Source organism: Ictidomys tridecemlineatus, chromosome 5 (genome assembly GCF_052094955.1).
Source record: "Ictidomys tridecemlineatus isolate mIctTri1 chromosome 5, mIctTri1.hap1, whole genome shotgun sequence".
Taxonomy (NCBI): domain Eukaryota; kingdom Metazoa; phylum Chordata; class Mammalia; order Rodentia; family Sciuridae; genus Ictidomys; species Ictidomys tridecemlineatus.
In genome coordinates, this window is record NC_135481.1 from 35,497,919 (window position 1) to 35,518,461 (window position 20,543).

Sequence of the window (20,543 nt, forward strand, 5' to 3'; positions counted from 1 at the left end):
AAAAAAAACACACAAACAAACCAACATCCTTTCAGCTAAGTGCTAATATTATTCTTGTTTTACAGGGCAAAAACAGGTTTGGAGAAGATAAGTAACCTACCCAGCATCTGGTAAGTGGTGCAGAGAAAGCTGCTTGTACTGGCTCAAAAGAGGAGATAATTAAATTTTTAGGAATTTTTTTAGTCTTCATCAAAAATTAAATCACATAAACCTACAGTTAAATGACATTAAAAACAAAGATAATAACTACTCAAAACTCACCACTTCCTATTTTACCGCATTTTACTACCATCTAAACTCTTGAAGTTATTTATATCTATTGTAGGGTGGAAATCTCCTACAATGATGTACAATCGTGCAGCTCTTCCCAACTTCTTATTCAGTGACATCTGTCTGATACCTCAGCAGATACCTCAGCATCAACTACGTTGGGAATAACTTAAAACTATAGGTAAATGCTATAAATTACAGCTTAATTTATTATTTCATCTAGACTAAGGATCACCAAACTATAGGCAAAATCCATTTACCTTCATTTTATAAAGTTTTGTTAGAACACAGCCACATCTTTTTTTTTTTTTTTTGTACATCCTGTGGATTTTTTTCCCATTAAAATGCTAGAATTCAAAAAGGCATCAGAGACCTTATGGCCCCCAAAATCTAAAATATTTACTATTTTTTCCATTACAGGAAAATCTTACCAGCACCCGGTCTTATTCACTAAGATCAGCAAAAATATCAATCAATATTCATGGCAAAACTACATTCGGAGAGCCAATTCTTGAACATTTACCAGCACCCCACTGGATAGAATTCAGATATCATTCTAAGAGGTCAGACTATGGAATTCACGTTACTAACTACCATACTGGTAAGCAAAGTGTAAACTGTTAGTAAGCACAAAAATACACAAAGAGCTTATCAAGGGAAAAACAATGGTAATGTTTGTGTTGACATGTATTTACATTAAAAAAAAAACATAAGTTAAATTGTTAAACTGTAGAGAAGAAAACAAAAGACTGAAGAAGTCACTGAGTTAGTTGTTAAAAATAAAGAGGATAAAACAACCTTTTGTTTGGGAACATCTATGATCATAGCCACCCATTTCTTTACAAATTATCCCATATTCTCCACTTCCTTTTTCCATGTATGACTTTTGCTCTCTTTATAATATCCAGCCCCTTTCCACACCATGGAACATGGCTTCCCACTAACCTGTTTTATCCAAACAAACTTTCTTCAACATTATTTCTAACACAGATCCATGATCAAATTCAAAGATTTTTCTCACTTCTTTCTTGACGCTGTTCACATAACACTTTGGATTGTACCTTCAACCTTGAGTTCCTTCCCTGCACTTCCAAGACTCTGTACTCTGTCTTTCTTTATCATCTTTCCAGTAAGTTGTTTTGCCCGATTCCCATGTTTCCCTTTCTATCCATCCATAAATCTAAGTATTCCAGAAAAACTTTTTGTTTTTTAATCAGTATAAGGGTAAGTTATTTTCTAAGCCTCAATTTTCTACTGCAAAGAAAAATATTAAAGTAGTACTCCCCAGTCTAACTAACACTGATGAACTTATTTATGACACAGGTTTATTTAACAATCATTTAAAATACAAATATGTGCATATGGTGATGTGGGGTGGTTATAGTCTCATTGCCACAAAAAAGACAAGCTCTCTGAGAATGTAAATGAATTAGATTCTAGAATATATATACCTTCGGTAAGAGGGAGACTCCAGACTGTCCTCAAAACTGTGATCTTGCACTTCAGTCCTTTTGGTTGCCTTAGGACTTACTTCTGTCTGTAAACAAACATAGAACTGAGGTTAGTCACAGAGCCCTGCCAGAGGTGAAGGAGATTGAGAGTAGCCCCTAAAGGAAGCCATAAAGCAGCCCACAACACCCTGCAGAAGAGAAACTAGTGAATTACCGTGAGCTCCAGCCCTGGATTCTCTAGGCCATTGTCCACTGTGGGCAGAGCAATGGACTGTGTTCCACTTGCTTTCTCCATCTCCTGTTCTCAACTGAAAAACAAACTCAGATCCATGGCTAAAAGATTGGTTACTCTCTCAGGAGGGGCTGGTGAGACTTTCTAAGGCCAGTTACAAGGAAACACAGAATTAAAGTCCTTTAGAGAGTTAGTTGATTTCTTTAAGAACGAGAATTAGGAAGATTAGTGCAGAATTTAAAGTAAATAATGAAAGATAAAACTGTATTTCTTGTGAATAGCTAAGGAAGGGGCAATAAAACAGAAGAAGAGAAATGAAGGGCAGGGGGAATTGGAATGAATCCATGAGTCACCCAGGAAACCAGGACCTGGGCTAGAAAGACTTTGCTTAGTCCCTTAAAGAAAGGGTCTTGGGTAACTGCTCCTTTTTGCCTGGGGGAGGCCCCACTGAGCTGTATGAGTAAGAAGGATATAGGGAAGAAAAGAGCTGAGAAAAGCCCAGATCCCAAATATTGCTGGGTGGGTGGGGGGGAATGGAGCTAAACAAGACTTCAAGTTAAATCAAGGAAGCCCACATTTAGAATGATCAGCATGAATGTCAATGATCCTAATTAAATTTGAAAGCAAAATAAAAGAATCAAGAAACTTAAACATTTGAGCCTCAGCATAAGCAAGCCTAATACAAGACATTCACATTTATAATATAGGTTCATGTTGAGATGAGTCTTTGCTTTACAGAAAATTTCCTTCCTCATGGAATTGCTTTTAAAAATGTGATCTCTTCAAGCATACAAAATACAATTTCATTAAACACTTATGATCACCTTTTATTGTGTGAATGGTGGCATTCCTGTATAAGCACAGAACCACCTGAATTTTGTGATTAAATATGAACTATTAAGAAATTTGGCACATCAGGCTCCTGTTTTCCCCCAAGGCCCTTGCTTACCTTGGCTTGTAGAATTCCTTATGGCTCTTCAGTGAAGGACTAAAAGGAAAACTCAGCTAGAGTGGGGCGAGTTTCTTGCCATTGGTTGGTTTGACTTCCTGCCCTCATTCAAATGTGACGGCCCCTCCTTCTTGAAATCTCAGGCCCTCCTTCAAGGTTTCTGCCCTCACTCCCCATAGAGTGCAAATCTGAAGTTAAATATATGTAGGGTTTTTTCCTCTTTTCTTTCTTTTTTTTTTCTTTTTCTTTTTTTCTTTTCGTGTGTGTGTGTGTGTGTGTGTGTGTATGCTAGGTGTTGAATCCAGAGATGTGCTACCAATGAGCCACATATCCAACCCATTTTATTTTATTTTATTTCATTATATTTCACTTCATTTCATTTTACTTTATTTTGAGACAGGGTCTCACTAAGTTGCCCAGGCTGGCCTCAGAAACTTGCTATCCTTCTGCCTCAGCCTCCCTAGTAGGTGGGATCACAGATCTGTACCACTGCCTCCAGCAATATTTATAGATTTTGAAGACTACTTTGCTAAAGTATCTCCTAACAAGCACATCTTCCAGCACTGGACAAGGCATTGGACAGCAGATAAAAGAAAGGTATAAAAAGTCTCTGCACTCAGAAATGTACATAATTTTGTACTGGAAAAACATTTCCTAGAAAATGACAGAGAGCAGGACTGCACATGATTCAGTGCCACATGTGGCAAGGAATTCTTTTATTAATCCATTCATTAAGTACCCACTATCACACAGGCAGCTGTTTAGGGATCTGAGGACACAAAGACGAATGAGACAACATCTCTGCCATCATGGGACATAAGAATCACTGAGGAAAGACAGATGTGTCAAGAAAGCACTTGTCTTGAGTCCAGAGCCCTGAAAGATGCTCCTGTATTTTGATCCCAGGAGTTGGAGACCAGCCTGGGAAACATAGCGAGACTGTCTCAAAAAAAAAAAAAAATTGTAGTAGTGAATCACTGATGGAGAAGGAAGGGGAAATATACACCATGTCAGGAAGAAGCTTTGACTAAGGCACAGAAGTGAGACCTACTCTGACAAGCTAAAGTGGTTACAAGAATTTAAGAATAGAGGGAAATTATTGATAAATTAATTAAGGAAGGATAAAATAAAGGAAGAAATTAGCTACAAAATGAAGAGGGGAAATGTGAGTGGGTTGGGAAGGTCTATAAAACATAAGTCTGGAAATGCAGTCAAATACCAGCTAGCTAGGGCTCTGTTGGCCAGGCTGAATGTATGGACTGATTCTGAGCAGAACAGGGATGCTGGAGGAGGGTGTATTTAATTACAGTGGGGACAGGGAGTCTAGTCAGGAGACGAAAGCAACTGTCCGGGTTGGACTGAGGCTCTCATTAAAGCAGTAGAAGAGGATGAATAAAAAGAGACAAATCTTGGAGATTGATCAGATATGGAGAAAATGAGTGAAAAAAAAGGGAAGATAGTTCTTCAAAACTGTCCAGAGGTTGGGGATGGAGCTCAGTGGTAGAGCACATGCCTATGATGCATGAGACAGTTGGTCCAATTCCAGTACCAAAAAAGAAATAATAATAATATTTATCTTTCCCAAGTTCTGTGCATACACATGGATGAGAGCATATGAACACACACACACACACACAATCCCTTGCAGAGTAAATATATATTACATTGTGGGACTAGGGCAACTTATATCACCTCTCAGGCCCCTTTGCCTTTCCTGCTCTACCTCCTACTATCTCATAAGTTTATGCTGAAAATTAAATAGTTTAAATAGAAGAAAGAACTTGGACAATTCTAGAATTGTAGGGTCCTACTGTCAGTTATTCAGGAAAATGAGGCAACAGTGTTGAAAGTAAGCCTACTCACAGATATCTCCAAGCTGATGTCTGACTCTCAGGAGGACTGTGAAGTGTCCCTCGCTCATCCTGTCTCACACTCTCTCCCCATACCCCTGCCCCCTTTCATTTTTATCTTCAGTAATTGTGAGTTCTGTAACTAGGTCCAGGCATAATGATAGGCACAGACCCTAGTGTTCTGTGCAGGTGAAATGAAGCCAATGATCACATCTCCCTCTTCTCTGACCCTCTCTCCTCCATCTTCCTTTCCCTGGAGAAGATGTAAGAACACACATCTTTATCACCTCAGTACAGGCCACAGCATATTTTCCCAAAAGATTCTGATTCCCAATTGCCAAAAGGAAGAGAATTAACCCGGAAGATTCTTCCTCTCAATTAACTGACTTGGACTCAATGGTTTATTTATTTACTTTTGGTCACATCACATACAAATCGATTCATTAAAAACTCTCAAATTACGGATCAGAAAGAACTAAGTGACTTACCCAAAATCAACAGCTAGTTTGTGGCTCACCCAATTCCATACCCTGAGACACTCATTCCCAGTTCTGGGGCTGTTTCTGAACTATGAGGTTAAAAGTTAGTAACAGATACCTCTGTTTCTGCAGGATTTCACAGTCTTTCAAAAGATTTTCCTATATGTTCACTATTCATCCTCACAATATTCCTGTAAGACAAGCAAATTAACTGCTAATTTTAGGTTTAAAAAAAAAAGAAGGAAGAGGAGGAGGAGGGAGGGAGGAGAGGGGGGGAAGAAGAAGAAAGAGGAGGAGGAAGAGGAGGAGGAGGAGGAGGAGGAGGAGGGGAAACAATTTGCTTAAAGAAGATGAGCAATTTGTCTAAAGTCACAGTTACTCAGGGCAAAGCCAGGTCAAAAGGACTACTCTGGTCATTTCCATGGAAGCTAGACCTTATAACTGTGTAAAGTCTAGAGGTTATTCCTGGAAAACTAGGTGACCTGCCACAAACTCATCTGGGAAATAAATAGCCATAAATAATTGATTGTTCTATACTTCCTGCTTTTACCTGTCCTTTGACTGCTCATAGAAGCAGGCAGAACTAGGGAGAATGTAGGGACTTCTAATTTTGGCCTTAATAGAATAGTCAGTAAACTTAATAGAATAGCTGAAAACAACTTTAAAAAGTTAGATAAAATATCAGCATCATGGCATTGCAGAGCAAGCAGTGGAGGTGGGACCTAAGGGCCTGTGATCCTGGAGAAAGGGAAACACCAGAGTTGTTCTCATTTATCTCCCTCCCCCCTCCCTCTCTTTCTTTCTTTCTTTCTTCTTTCTCCTTTGGTACTAGGGATTGAACTTCACTGAAGATGAAATGGATAGCCACTGGAGTTTCATATCTATTTAAGCATTGGAATCTATACTTAAAAACCTACAACATCTGAAATTTGAACATTTCAGATGTTCAAATCCTACTAAATAGGTAAAGAAGAAGTGATACCAATTTTCATAAACTCTTCCAAAATTCAGAAAAGAGTAACACCACCAATGCCTCACTAAGGAAGCCAGCATTACCCCAATACAGAAACCAAATAATAACATATAAGAAAAGAAAACTACAGACCAACATCCCACAGGAACATAAGTGGAAAAATTTTCAACAAAATTACTAGCAAATCAAACCCTGAAATACATAAAAGTATATCATAATCAAGTAAGATGTATCCCAGAAACTAAAGGCTGTTCAATATTTGAAAGTCAATGCAGTTTACCTCATCAACAGACTTAAAAGGAAAAGTCATATTATTAACCCACATATACAGAAAAATACTTTTTAAAGTCCTACATTTGTTTACAATAAAAACTTTTAGCAAACTAGGAAAAAAAGGAAACTTATAGCTACTTGGAAAGCTGAGGTAGGAGATTCACAAGTTCAAGGCCATCCCGGAATGTAGCTCAGCAGTTGAGTACCCCTGAGTTCAATCCCTGATACAAAAAAAAAATGGGGTACCATTACATATCCATTCAAAAAATGGCTAGAGCTAGAAGAAAGGAGAGAGGAAGGAGAGAAGGAAATAACCAATTACTGGTGTGTTTCCAAGGCAACTAGAATTGCATACGATGCTGGTGGGAATGGTTTCCACAAGAGTGTACAAAAACAAAACAACAAAAAATCAAATATATTTGTACCCAAAATGAAGTTTAAGGAAATGAACTTTAAAATTTTTTAACTAGAACATCTTTAATTTTTTTTTTTTCAGTTTCCCCGCTTAACTTCTCTTTCTGGGACTCAAATTACACGTACCCTGGATCACTCAATGATATTCTAAGATCTTTAACAATGTTCTCTTTTTTTGTGCTGTTTTTTCTTTGTGTTCCATATCTTATAATATATATTGCTATGTCTTCAAGGTCACTAATCTTTTCTCCTACTGTGTCTAAGCTGCCAGGTGCTATGGCATATGCCTGTAATGCCAGCAACTTGGGAGACTGATGCAGGGGAACTGAAAGTTTCAGGCCAACCTCAGCAACTTAGAGAGACCCTGTCTCACAATAAAAATAAGGACTGGAGGATGTACTCAGTAGGGACCCAGTCCAGTACCCAAAAGGAAAAAAAATTACAGCGTCTAAGCTGCTATTGATCCCATTCAGTAGACCTTTTAATTCAAATATTATTTTTCGTCTCTGGAAATTAAAACCTGTTTGTATATATGGTATTTCTCTCCTCATCAAGCTTATTACTTTCTCTATTTTCTTAAATATATTTTACTATGTATGGGATGTACTAAAATACCTGTTGCAATGGTTTTTGTCTTCTAAATTTTTTTTCTTTTTCTTTTTTTTCAGTGGTAATACTGGAGATCAAATCCAGAGTCTTACACGTGTTAGGCAAGGGCTCCACCACTGAGCTACATCTCCAGCCCTTGTCTTCTAATTCTATCATCTGTGTCATTTCTAAGGCTTTTGTTGTTGTTTTAATTTTTGAGTCAGGGTCTCACTAAGTTGCCCAGGTTGTTCAGCTTCCTGGCTGTCATGAACTGGGCAGCTTTCTTCCACTATGCTCCTCCACCATGATGTTCTGCTTCACCATAAGCCCAGAGTAATAAAGTCAGTCAACCATAAACCAAACCTTTGAAACCATGAGCCAAAATAAACCTTTCTCCTCTAAAGAATAACAATAATAAGTTGCCCAGGCTGGCCAATTAGTGATCCTCCTGCTTCAGACTCCCAAATTGCTGGGATTACAAGTGTATGCTGCCATACTGGTGTCATTTCTGAGTTTCTATTGAATAAATTTCCCACCCTTGGTATTAGACTTCAGTTATGCTTTATTACATGCTGGGTAATTTAAAGGAAGATGATCGTTAATATGAGTTTTACATGGTCACGTGATAGATTTTTGTGGATATCTTTAAATATTTTTGGACTTAATCTGGAATGTGGTGAAGTGAGTTGGAAACAGTTTGAATCTATAGAGCTTCCTTGCACACTTTGTTAGGAAGGTTCAGAACAGTCTTCAGTCTAGGATTAATTTGGCTCTTCTATAGGCAATTCTATTCTGAGAATGCTCCAAGAGTTAGTTGTTTCCACCTTGGCTAGGTTCCCAGTACTGGTTAGGCTCTAGGATTTTTCTTTTCTTTATTTTTATTATTTAATTATGATTTATTTGTTTATTTGTTTATAGTGCTAGGGATAGGACCCAGGGCCTCATGCAAGCCAGGCAATTGCTGAGACACATCCTCAACCTTTTTTATTTTATGTTGATACAGAGTCTCACTAAGTTGCTCAAACTGGTCTTGAACTTGTGATTCTCCTGCCTCAGTCTCCTAAGTAACTGGGATTATAGGCATACATCATACACCACTGTGATCAGCTCTTCTGAGTTTTTCTGCCAACTCTTTTTGAGTAGTTCTTTCTCAGGACTCAGTGGTTCCCCCACGTGCAATTGCTGGCTCATCAGCTTTCTCTCTGGGCTGTTCTCTCCTCTATACTCTGCCCTGTGAATTTGAGCAACCTTGGGCTCCCTGAACTTGGACCTCTATGAGACCACAAGCCTCAAACCCACTTCTCTGTGAGACCACTGGCCTCAAACCCACTTCCCTGGACTATGGCCTGGAAATTCTCCTAAGCAGTAAGCCCAGTCAACCATAGCATTTGTTTTGTTTCCCTTCTTTCACATATCTCCATCCTGCACTGTCTGTTGTCCCATATCTGAAAACCACTGTTGCATGTATTTTGTCAGAACTGTTCGGTTGTTTAAGGTGAGGGGTAAATCTGGTCCCAGTCACTCTATCTTGGCCAGAAGTTAAAGTTTATAAATAATTATCAAGTGCCTACTATTGTACTGGACACAGCCTCAGAAATTAAAGATAACACTAGTGATCCAGACAGATGAGGGTTCTGTACTCCTGAAAGACACATTTTAGTGAAGGCTTGGGACACACATCTGTACTGACGGCAGTGACATATATCTATAATCCCAGCTATTTGGGAGGCTAAGGCAGGAGGATCACAGATTTAAGGCCAACCTGGGAAATTTAGCAAGACCCTCTGTAAAAATAAGATTAAAAAGGCTGAGAATGTAACTCAGTGGTAGAGCACTTGTCTAGCATGCATGAGGCCCTGCGTTCAATCCCTAGTACCACAAAAAATTTAAAACAAATAAAAGTATGTGAAGACAAGTATTGGGTCTGATAGTGGGAATGGACACATTACGTTTTAATTTCTGCCAGTTGCACAGGAGGAGAGGGTGGTGGTTAGGTGAGGAGACCAATATAAAAAAAATACTGCCTACAATTATATAAATAGAATGTTTATTTGGCTAGCAAAACAATAACAACAAAACTGTATTCTCTTAAGAACCAGTTTGGGCATGGCTGTAATCTCAACTACTAGCGAGCCTGAGGTGGGATGATCACTTGAACCCAGGAGTTTAAGGCCAGCCTAGGCAACATAATGAGCCCCATCTACTAATTTGGGCAACTATTGTGTCTATTATGAAACTAAGAAGTTGGTGTAGTATTTAGCTCAATGTTCAGTACAGAATGCTTTTGATTTCACTTAGGTTCAACCATTTCTTGTAGACTCAAACACATCTCAGGGTAGTTTGGTGCCTTTCTATTCATTCCTATATAATTTCTATTATTATTCCTATTTTTATTTTCTTTCTTTCTTTCTTTCTTTTTTTTTCTTCTTCCTATTGTCTTCTACCTTCGGGTTCAGAATTCTCTCCAAAAGAATACTTTCTGTTCAGGCCCAGTAGAAAAATGAAATGTGGGCCTCCTGCCCAAAAATCATATTATAAATTTCAAGACAGCATCAGCAGAGCATTAAACCAAGCACAGGGCCCTTCTAAGAGTGGGTCCCACCAGTCACTGTGGCACATGCCTGTAATCCCAGCAACTTGGGAGGCTGAAACAAGAGGATCAAAAGTTTGAGACAGCCTCAGCAACTTAGTGAGACCTGGCTCTAAATAAATAAATAAATAAATAAATAAATAAAAATGGCTGGGGATATGGCTCAGTGGTAAAGTGTCCCTGAGTTAAATCCTCAGTACCAAAAAAAAAAAAAAAAGAGAGAGTGGGTTTCATGTGACTGCCCAGGTCATATGCCTGTGAAGTTGTTCTTGCCTCATCTCACCTCCAGAGAAGTTTCTGTCTTCTCTGATACCCTCAGCCTAACAGACAAACAGGAAGCCTTGATGGCAGCCTCAGTGACACAGTTAAAACGAACCAACCAGCCAAAAGAACTGAGCTTCCACAGCTCAAATCAAATGCATCCTTCCTGGGGCTGCAACAAAGAAGGGACTTAGACAATTTTTGTGGGATAATGAACACTGAAGACAGAAGAAATCATGCTGTAACCTAAAAAAAAGGAGGTAGGTAGCTTTAGACATCAGGACCTTCCTGGCACTCCTAAAGTCTCCACACGGATGATCCTTTCTTGGGACCTAAGCTAGGGTCTTCTAATGCTAATGCAGTGTTGATAATGCCATTCAGCAGTCTATGGATAAAATCTAGAAAAAATATTGAAAATGAAAAAATTATATTTAAAGTAAAAGGAAAGAATCAACCAACCAAAAGATCCAACATTCATTAGTGGTTAAACTAATGTTATGTAGAGTTATTATACTGTAATAACTTGTTATCATCTAAGAAATAGAATAGATTTGAAAATCATCCTGCTTCATAAAGGATGACCAAAGAAATCAAAGTACCAAGGAGGAGGGGTCCTTTGGAGACTCACGTGTCCCTTCCTTACTCAGTTTTACTGGCCTTGGCCCCAGCCAGTATCATAAAATAGCTGTTATCTATTTTATGGGTGTGGAGCAGAGATTCTTAGAGCAAAATAGACCTTTCAAATCTTCCTGCTAACATCACAAGCTGTGGGTCATCAAGTCCTGGTGGGCATGTCACAGGGATTCCGTGCTGGTCCTTCACCCAGGCCCTCAACAAACCTTTCACACAGATCCCACTTCATGGAAATGACATCCACTCCCTCTCTCCACTCCTGACCTTCCACGCATTTCCTTATTTTTGCAAAAACATAAAGGTCATTTCCACCTACCTGATGTATTCATTTCCCAGAGTCAATATGTTCTAAACAACAACCTACTGTTGCTGGACCCAGTGGCGGGCACCTAGAGTTCCAGCTACTCAGGAGGCAGGAGGATTGCTTAAGTCTAAGAGTTTAAAGTCAGTTTGGGCAACATAGTGAGACTCCAAGACCCTTTCTCACAAAAACAGCACACAAACAAATAAAAACCTTTCTGTTATCTTTCTCAGAGGTCACTTCAGCTCAAATCCCCTCCCCTTGACCTTCAAGCAGAGTAAATCACCCCATTAAGATGTTCCCCATCTGATCTGGTGGTGGAGCTATGATTTGGGCCCTTTTGCCCTCTCACCAGCAGAGAGTTCCTTCAGGAAAGAGCTGGTGAAAGAGAAAAAGAGGGAAGCATGTCTCCAACTTCACAATTTTGGATGTGGTGGACCCTGAATACCAGGCCATTTGAAATACCAGAGGTAGTTAAAGAAGTGGGTTTAATAGGGATGGTGACAACAAGTGTTTTCCAAGGATCCCATATATTTATCTATACACACACACACACACACACACATATTTATATTTATATATAAATTTTATATATAAAACTTATATATATAAATTTATATATTTATTAATCACCCCTGAGTTTAATCCACAGTATTAAACTCAGGGATTAAACTCAGGAATGATTAATAAATAAATTTATTAATAAGTAATACTATTAATGAATTAATAAATAATAAATTATTAGTAATAAATAAATTTTTATTTTATTTTGAGACAGGGCCTCGATAAGTTGCTGGAGCTGGCCTCAAACTTGCAATCCTACAGCCTCAGCCTCCTGAGTCACTGAAATTATAGATGTGCACCACCACACTCAGCTATAATTTGTTATATATCCAATTATAGTTTATCTTTTGAAATGCTTTCTATTTCTAATGAAACTGTAAGCTTCTTGAATTTTGCCTGTGAGAAGTGTCTTTTCCTCACCAGCTTTGTCCCATAGGATAGTTTACTTTTAGGGTGGTGAGACGGTGTATGTGTAAAGGATGTGAAAATAGAGGAGGGAGATAACAGATACCCCTTCATACTGCAGCACCAGTCCTGGACAATTCCATGATCAAGTGCTGACTAGCCTGCTTTTCTAGTGTAGAGTTCCTAAAAAGAACTAATTTAAAAACCAACTAAGTATTATCTGACTATGAGAAAAAAAGAATGAGAATCTGGCAAATCCTAAGGAGCCACTACCTCTTTGCCCTGGTATTAGGGATTCTACCTTCTTCTTTCCTTTCTTCTGCTTATTTCTAAGTTTTCTCTATTTCCTTTTCTCCACCTCCTTCCCTCTCTCCTCTTTCTCTCACAGTCCTTCCTCTCTGTTTCATATCTCTCCTTCTTACAATTTGGAGGGCTCTGCTGGAAGCTGTGCTACAGAGAGCTTGAGAAGAGAGCAGTTCCAGAATGCCTGTGGGGGCCACCTCATTCCTTTCAGAGCTGAGTTGGCTGGAGGCCTTGGCAGAGAACACTAAGGGAGGCGAGCACTGGTCATGTGCATACGAGGAAATGGATGAACCGGCAGTCCCAGCTTTGTGATGGGAATGGAGAGTCCCAGGAGGATTTGTGAAAATGGTCTTGGGTTCTAGAAATCTGATATCAACAACTTCCCATTATCACAGTCTTATTGAACTGTGGATTAGAATTAAATTCTAATTAGAACAGGATTTACTCTCTGTTGAAGAGAGTTGGGGGTTGGTTTCTGGTTGTAAAAGGTTGACCTCTAGTATTCCTGAATGGTTTATAGTTTGCTGATTATGGCCCAAGTGTGAAGAGGACAAAGTCTAAGAAGTTTTGTTTTGATTCCCACTCAAACCTTCCCTACATACTCTGACTATATCCAGTTGGTGAAAGTCTACCTTAATTTGGAAAACAAGTTATAAGGAAGTAATCCTTGTCCAAATTATTTGTTATGAAGCAGTTCAGGATTTAATCCCTCTTGGGGTTTTTGTTTGTTCATTTTATTTTGTGGGTGTTTTTCCCCCCCTCAGGTTTTACTATTAAGGCAGGAACGGAAAGATTTGTATCAGAGACTCTGTGGGCAAAGTGACCTAATGTCTTTTGGGAAAGTTGAATTTCTATGAGCTTTGATTTTCACTTCTGCAAAATGGAAGTGATGGTGATTATGTCTGCCTATGAGATTAGTAGAAACGTCAAATTAGAGCCAATGTGAGAAGGAAAAGAAAAACATTGGTATAAATGTGGAAATGCTCCAAATATTACTTTAATAACTAATTTAAGTGTAAAGATGTTAATAGAGGTGCTCTCCCTCCCCACAAACTAGATTGTTCTCTTATGTTTCGGGTACCACTCCAAAATTTTTACCTGAATTTTCTCGTTTTCTTTCTTGACCACAAATCCTTGAGGAAAATTCTATTGCTACCCCAGTTTTCCAAATAAGGAAACTCAGGTGTAGCAACGTGAAGTCATTGGCCAAAATCACCAAGTAAGCACATGACAGAGTTGAGCCTGAGCTTAATCCCCCTGTTGTTACCCAGGACCCTCTAGTTCTCATCCTGCCTCAGCTGCCCAAGCTGTCCTCTTCTCCTCCTTTTCCTATACTGCTCATCCTCTCCCCTCCCCCACACTAGGTGTTGAACCCAGGAGCACTTTACAACTGAGCTACATCCCTAGCCCCAGCCCACCCCCACCCTCTGCTTTTAAAAGTTTTATTTCTAGATAGGGTCTAAGTTTCCTGGGCTGGTCTCAAACTTGAGATCGCTATGTGCCTCAGCCTCCCTCCTGAGTCAATAGGATTACAGGCTGGCGCCACCACTCCTGTCTCTACACTGCTTATCTTCTAAAATCCGACTCAGGATCCTCCCTTTTCCTGCAAGCCTTTGGACTTCAGTTTGGTACCTCCACTCGTTGTCCTCTTTTATTGCCTGAGCCCCCATTTCAACATTGCCCCAGTTTCAAGATGCAACAATGCAGCTCAGGGTTGTGCCTGTGTTACAGAGCTAAGGATGAGCCAGCCAGCCTGGGGGAGTGGGAAAAAACCGGATGCAGGAGGCTCTATATCATCAAGGTGAAATCGTCACACTTACTCATCAACCCACATCCTCCATAGTTCCAGGGAGGTGTTTGTCTTTCCCCAAAGAATCTCACATTTACCACCTAAGCCAAACCTTTGGACAAGCTAGTTTAACATTTAAAAGGGAGATAACAATGGCATCTTTACAGGGCAATAGAATTAAATGAAACTCATTCACTTATTAAATGAAATAAACAAAAGCCTTCAACATATTGTCTGGGACAGATATTTAATAAATATTCTTTCTCTTTTCTCTTTTCTGCATGGCTCTCTCTTCTTATTCTATCCCTAAATTTAGGCTCAATGATCATCTTGTTATACCAAGTTCCTAGTTTTGTTTAGTTTTGTTTGCTTTGTACCTGCTGAGTTCCTGACACTATTTGATCATCTGCTCTTTTATTTGGGGGCCACAGGCAAATCCAGTAAGGTGGGACCAGGGTTGGGCTGGACCCCAGGCCATGTTTAAACTACAAGGGCAATGGTCCAAACTCGTGGAGTCAAATGTGCTCTCAGGTCCAAAAAGTGACTTCAGAACCAGAAACAAGAGGCACCTAAGTCATCAGTGTCAACACAAATACTATGTTAAATAAAAATAACAAGAGGCCATTGTTGTGGACTAAGATCCTGCACAGACCAGATAAAAAATCAAAACGGAGTCACTCACACTAAAGTTCATGTCAGCAAGCTGTTTCTTTTAAGAATTCAGGAGTATTTCTTAGAAATCAGGATTAAACTGGGCAGTGCCGCCAATTGCTTCAATCCCAGCTACTCAGGAGGCTGAAGCAGGAGGATCACAAGTTTGAGACCAATGTGGGCAACCTAGCAAGACCCTGTTTCAAAATTAAAAAGTGAAAATAAGAAGGGCTAGGGATATAGTTCAGTGGTAGAGCACTTGCCTAGCATATGTGAGGCCCTGGGTTCTCTCTCCAGCACCACCACCAGGAAGGAGAAGGAGGAGGAAAAGAAGAAAAATTAAAGAAATAATAGTCAAATTGTGGTTTTTAATTTTCAGTTTTAATTTTCCATTCCCTGATGATTACTGATTCTGAGAATTTTTTCCTCTATTGGTGGGCTACTTGTTTATTTTTGTTGTTAAGAAATGTCTGTTCAGGGGCTGGCTCATGGTAGAGCGCTTGCCTTGTATGCTTGAGGCCTGGATTCGGTCCTCAGTACCACATACAAATAAATAAATTTTTTAAAAAAAGAAAAAGAAATGTCTGTTCATGTCTTTTTGCTCATTGTTTTTATTTGGGTCTTTGTTTTCTTGCATTGAATTATTTGAGCTTCTTAAATAAATAGGATAAGGATATCAACCCCTTATTTGATGTATGACTTGCAATTCTTTTTCTCCCATTCCTCCAGTTATCGCTTCAGGAAAGTAACTTTGAAATGACCATTCTCCTTTTTGTCCTTTGTTTCTGCTTTCTTCAGCCCTTTTCTGACTAAAAACCCAACCACCTAGACTTGGCTCATTGGAACTATTACTTTATTTTACAGAAGAAAGTGTTGCCTGATTCTAGAATCAAAAATAATATAGTCAATTAAGATCTTTAAATTGTGTGTGTGTGTGTGTGTGTGTGTGTGTGTGTGTGAGAGAGAGAGAGAGAGAGAGAGAGAGAGAGAGAGAGAGAGAGAGAGAGAACACCCAGGGGCTTGCACATGCTAGGCAAGCACTCTACCACTGATCTACATACCGGTCCTTTTTTTCCTCTCTCATTTTATTTTGAGACAGGGTTTTTGCTAAATTGCCCCTGCCTGCCCTTTGCAATCCTCCTGTCTCAGCCTCCTGAAGAGCTGGGGTTACAGATTATTTTCATCCTTTGAAACTAAAAGTATCCTCTCACATATTTGATGTAAGAATTGAAACAAAATATTTATCTGATTGGTTTTTTAAACAAATTTGGAGCAGCAAGTTCTTTGCTGCAATCTTATTTCTTGTTAAGAGCAGTTATCTCCTCAAGGGAACTGAACATAATGTCTGAGATACTGACTGTGCTATAAAGAGAAATTACAGGGCACTCCTTTTCCAAGAACAAGCTCTAGATTGGAATTCTTTATCAAAAGAAGGGTATCTGTTTGTGATTAATAAAACCTACAGGATGATTCAGCACAGTTTCCAAGGAAAATGGCTGTTCAGATCCATTTTTGCATAATATATTACAGGTATACTCTGTACAATAAGTTATTCATTATGTAAAATATTAATGGGCAAATTTAATTTAATTGTAGCAAATACAATGAAAAAAGAAGGCAAATAATGTTTTTTGCCACATAACTATAAAGTTCAGATCAAAAAAGTTAACATTAATTTATTCCTTAATAATTGTAGACAAAGTAAGCTAGGTGCAGTGGAGCATACCTCTAATCCCAGTGGCTCAGGAGGCTGAGGCAGGAGGATCACAAGTTCAAAGCCAACCTCAGCTACTTAGGGAAGCCTAAGTAACTCACTGAGACGCTGTCTCTAAATAGAATACAAAAAAAAAAAAAAAAGGCTGGGGATGTGGCTCAGTGGTTAAGACACCCTGAGTTCAATCCCTGGTATCAAATCATCATCATCATCATCATCATCATCATCATCATCATCATCATCAAAGTAAGTGCTACATTTTTCTCATTTAAGGAAATTACTAGGATTTTTTTTTAAAAAATCTTCCAAATATCACTTGCCTTTGAAAGTAGCCCTTATTAATCACACACTAGCCTTCAATAAGTGTTACATATATTAATATTATTATTATTATCTTTTAGGAACACTGCAGAATATGAAAATAAAATGCTAGACAATGAATAGAATGCTGAAGAATCGTATTTTTGTAAAATAATAATAAAAAAAAACACTCCCTGCTCTGGTGAGCTGAATGCTTCCTACCCAGAAGTCCCTGCACCTGAGCTGGGGGCCCCATGCATGGTGGGGTTCTGCCAAGAGTATAGGGGCACCAATGAGATGTCAAGCTCTATGTCAGAGCACTGACTAGCCTCCATTGAACTTGAAAAAGGCCTAAAGGGGAAGGGAAGAAAAACAGAGACAGAGTCCTAACATGACCACCAAAAAATTCAAATTATTATTAATAATAACAACTAAACTTTATTGAGAGCTTACTAGATACTATGCTCTGGGAAAAGGGCCTTTTTGTATATCATTTCACCAAATCTCAGTGGAGTAGTTACTACTTTTTCAAATCCCTATTTACAAAATGGGGCTTAGAGAGGTGAAACCACTTTCTCAATTGCTATTGAGTGTAAATGTTAGCCATGAATCCAGACATTTGAGTATTTTCCAAGTCATAAGCTTTAAGTAGCTGGTTCTAAATTTTCCCCCTGGAACCCCTAGAGCCCCAGAGGACACTGATAGAGGACGTCAAAACTGGGGGACTGATTCAGCCCCTCACTTCACATCACAGGAAGTTTCTCTAATTCCTGCAAAAGCCTATTCTAAATAACCTGCAACCAACAGGTGCAATTTAATATTCTCCTGAAATGAATAAAGAAAACTTTAGTAATAAGAAAGTGCCACCAGGCTGGCACAAACTTTGAAATCTGCAAACACTGCCTGATATGGTGTGGATCTAGAATGTTCCCCAAAATCTCCTCATATGATGATGATTTGGTCCCCAATGAAGCAATGTCTAAGTTGGAACTTGGGAAGAGATTGAATCATGAAGGTTCTAACCTCATCCATGGGGTAAATCCATCTGAGGGATTAATAATATTAATGGACAACTGGGAGAAGGTGGAAACTGTAGGTAGGTAGGGCCTGGTTGGAAGAAGTAAGTCACTAGGTGTGCACCCTTAGGGATTATATCTTGTCCCTCGCCTCTGCCTCTGCCCCTCCCCCTCCCCCTCCCCCTCCCCCTCTCCTCCTCCTCCTCCTTCTTCTTCTTCTTCTCTCTCTCTCTCCCCCTCTCTCCCCCCCCCCTCTCTCTCTCTCCTCCATGGCTACCAAGAGCTGATCAGCCCATAGCAATAGTTAGCTGATCATGGACTGAAAGCTTTGACACCATGAACCAAAATAAACCTTTCCTCCTTTAAATTTTTTTTCCAGGTGTTTTGTTCACTGTGAGGAAAGCTGACTAACACACCACAACCCACAGGCTGGGTTCTCCAGAGCTTTTCCAGATGGAGGATCTGCTGACTCTGGCATGCAAGACCAGAAAGCTGCCTGCCAGAAAGCTGGATTGGAATGGTTGCTGCCATCTCCTTACATCACTACTCCCTACCTCACCACAGGAAATCACCGTCCACACTCTTTTTGAGAGCTATAGGGGAATGGGTCAGATGGGAGATCGGATAGAAAGGGCCATGGCCAAGGCAGCATCTGTACTAAAGATGGATAGCACAGATAAATGGGAAGTCAGCAGAGGATCTTCAGAGCCCAAGTCTCCTCTCCCTTTGCCTTTCTTCATCCTCTTTCTGTCTCTGGCCTGATCAAAACCCATCTTCAAGAAATGATCTGAAATTAACTGCCTCACTGGAAACTAAAGTCTAAGAGTAGCACATGTATTTTCTGTATCCTTTTAAAGATGTTTAAGAATCAGTGAGCAGTCAGATGTGAGGGTGCACTTCTGTAATCCCAGCAATTCAAGGAGGCTGAGACAAGAGTATCACAAGTCCAAGGCCAGCCAAAGATCCTGTCTCAAAAATTTTAAAACTTGGCTGAGACTGTAGCTCAGTGGCAGAGTGCTCACCTAGCATGTGTGAGCACCACATAGTTGTCCATCTACAACTACAAAAAAAAAAAAAATTCAAAACTAAGTAAAAATTTTAAAAGGACTGGGGATTCAGCTCAGTTGCCTAGCATGGATAAGGCCTGTGTTTCATTCCTAGCAACACACACACACACACACACACACACACACACATTCACTCATACACAAACATACACAAACAAACACAACCAATGAGCCAGTGAGGGAGGTATATTTGGGTTTGTTCAGGATTATTTCCCCTAATACTTGGCTCCTTAAAATTTGTAGAGTAGAAGGGAGGGAAGGGGAGGGGGCATGGGGCATGGGGCAGGAAAGATGGTGGAATGAGATGAACATCATTAGCCTAGGTACATATATGACTGCACATGTAACACTACATCATGTACAACCAGAGAAATGAAAAGTTGTACTCCATTTGTGTACAACGAATCGTAATGCATTCTGCTACCATATATAACTAATTAGAACAAATTTTAAAAATGGAAAAAATTGTAGAATAAATAAATTTTGGAGGTTAACAAGTCCTTCTCAAAATTCTATAATTACATCAATCTGTTGGGCCAGCCTGTGGACCAATGGGCCACAAGGACAGAGATTTTGAGCAAAGGGACTTCCGGTGCTAAAAGATTTAAGGCCTGCATGGATCCTAGGCAGAAAAATGTCTAAAGCTAACACTAAACACTGTGTATTATATGTCCCACAGGTGTCCTTGCAGATCCTAGCAGTGACTTATAAGCTTTACCTCCAACTCAGGTTCCAGAACAATAATATGCTGGCTCTAGCACTGGAAGGTAAGCTTCCCACCTTGCTGGGCTGCTGTGAAATTGGTCTGGATTAAGCCTTCCCTCTTCTGTGGACTGAATTATGTTTCCCTCAAAAGTCATACATTGATGTCCTAACCGCTAATGTGACTATTTTTGGAGTAAGGAAGAAATTAAAATTAAATAGAATTACAAGGGTAAGACCCTAATATGATAGGATTGGTGTCCTTATAAAGCCAGAAGGCTTTATCATTCTATGCCATGTGAGGACACGGTGAGAAGGTGTCAGAACATGAGGCAGGTAGAAAGCTGAGCATCAGAAACCGAATAACTCAACACTTTGGTCTGGAACTTTCAGACCAGACAGTCAGGAAATAAATTCTGTTATTTAAACCACCCAAGCTGTAGTATTTAGTCATTTCAACCCAAGTGTACTAAGACACCTGCCTCCTCTCTGATGCTTTAAGATTTATAATCAAGAGAGGTTCAAATGGGTAGATATACCATCTAAGCCCACTCTCACTCAAACCAAATATCCTTATCACACATCAGTGAACACACTTTACCCCGCACATCGTTGGTCTTTTGCCGTGTCTCAATGAGACAAAAAAATCCAATGAGGCCCTGGTGATACCAGAGAATCTTCTTTTTTTGATCGGAGTTTGTCCCCAGGCTCTCACTATAAAGGAGGTTATCTTGAGGATCTCCATGAACCAGATTATGTTACTTTTGA

General features: G+C 39.5%; 1 protein-coding gene across 2 annotated transcripts in view; it reads right to left on the minus strand.

Annotated features, from left to right (window-relative positions):
- Window positions 1–20,543, minus strand: part of Slc28a2 (solute carrier family 28 member 2) — a 58,660-nt gene that overhangs the window by 28,500 nt on the left and 9,617 nt on the right. Inside the window, exons 1-2 of one of the 2 annotated variants that reach the window (XM_005316917.3) lie at window positions 1,936–11,768; window positions 1,722–1,807 (exon numbers count right to left, since the gene is read on the minus strand). In XM_005316917.3, the coding sequence (XP_005316974.1) occupies window positions 1,722–1,807; window positions 1,936–2,016 (167 nt within the window). In that variant the 5' untranslated portion in view covers window positions 2,017–11,768. Of the gene's footprint in view, window positions 1–1,721; window positions 1,808–1,935; window positions 11,769–20,543 lie in introns of those variants that run through there. The other variant, XM_078049677.1, reaches the window with a different exon arrangement.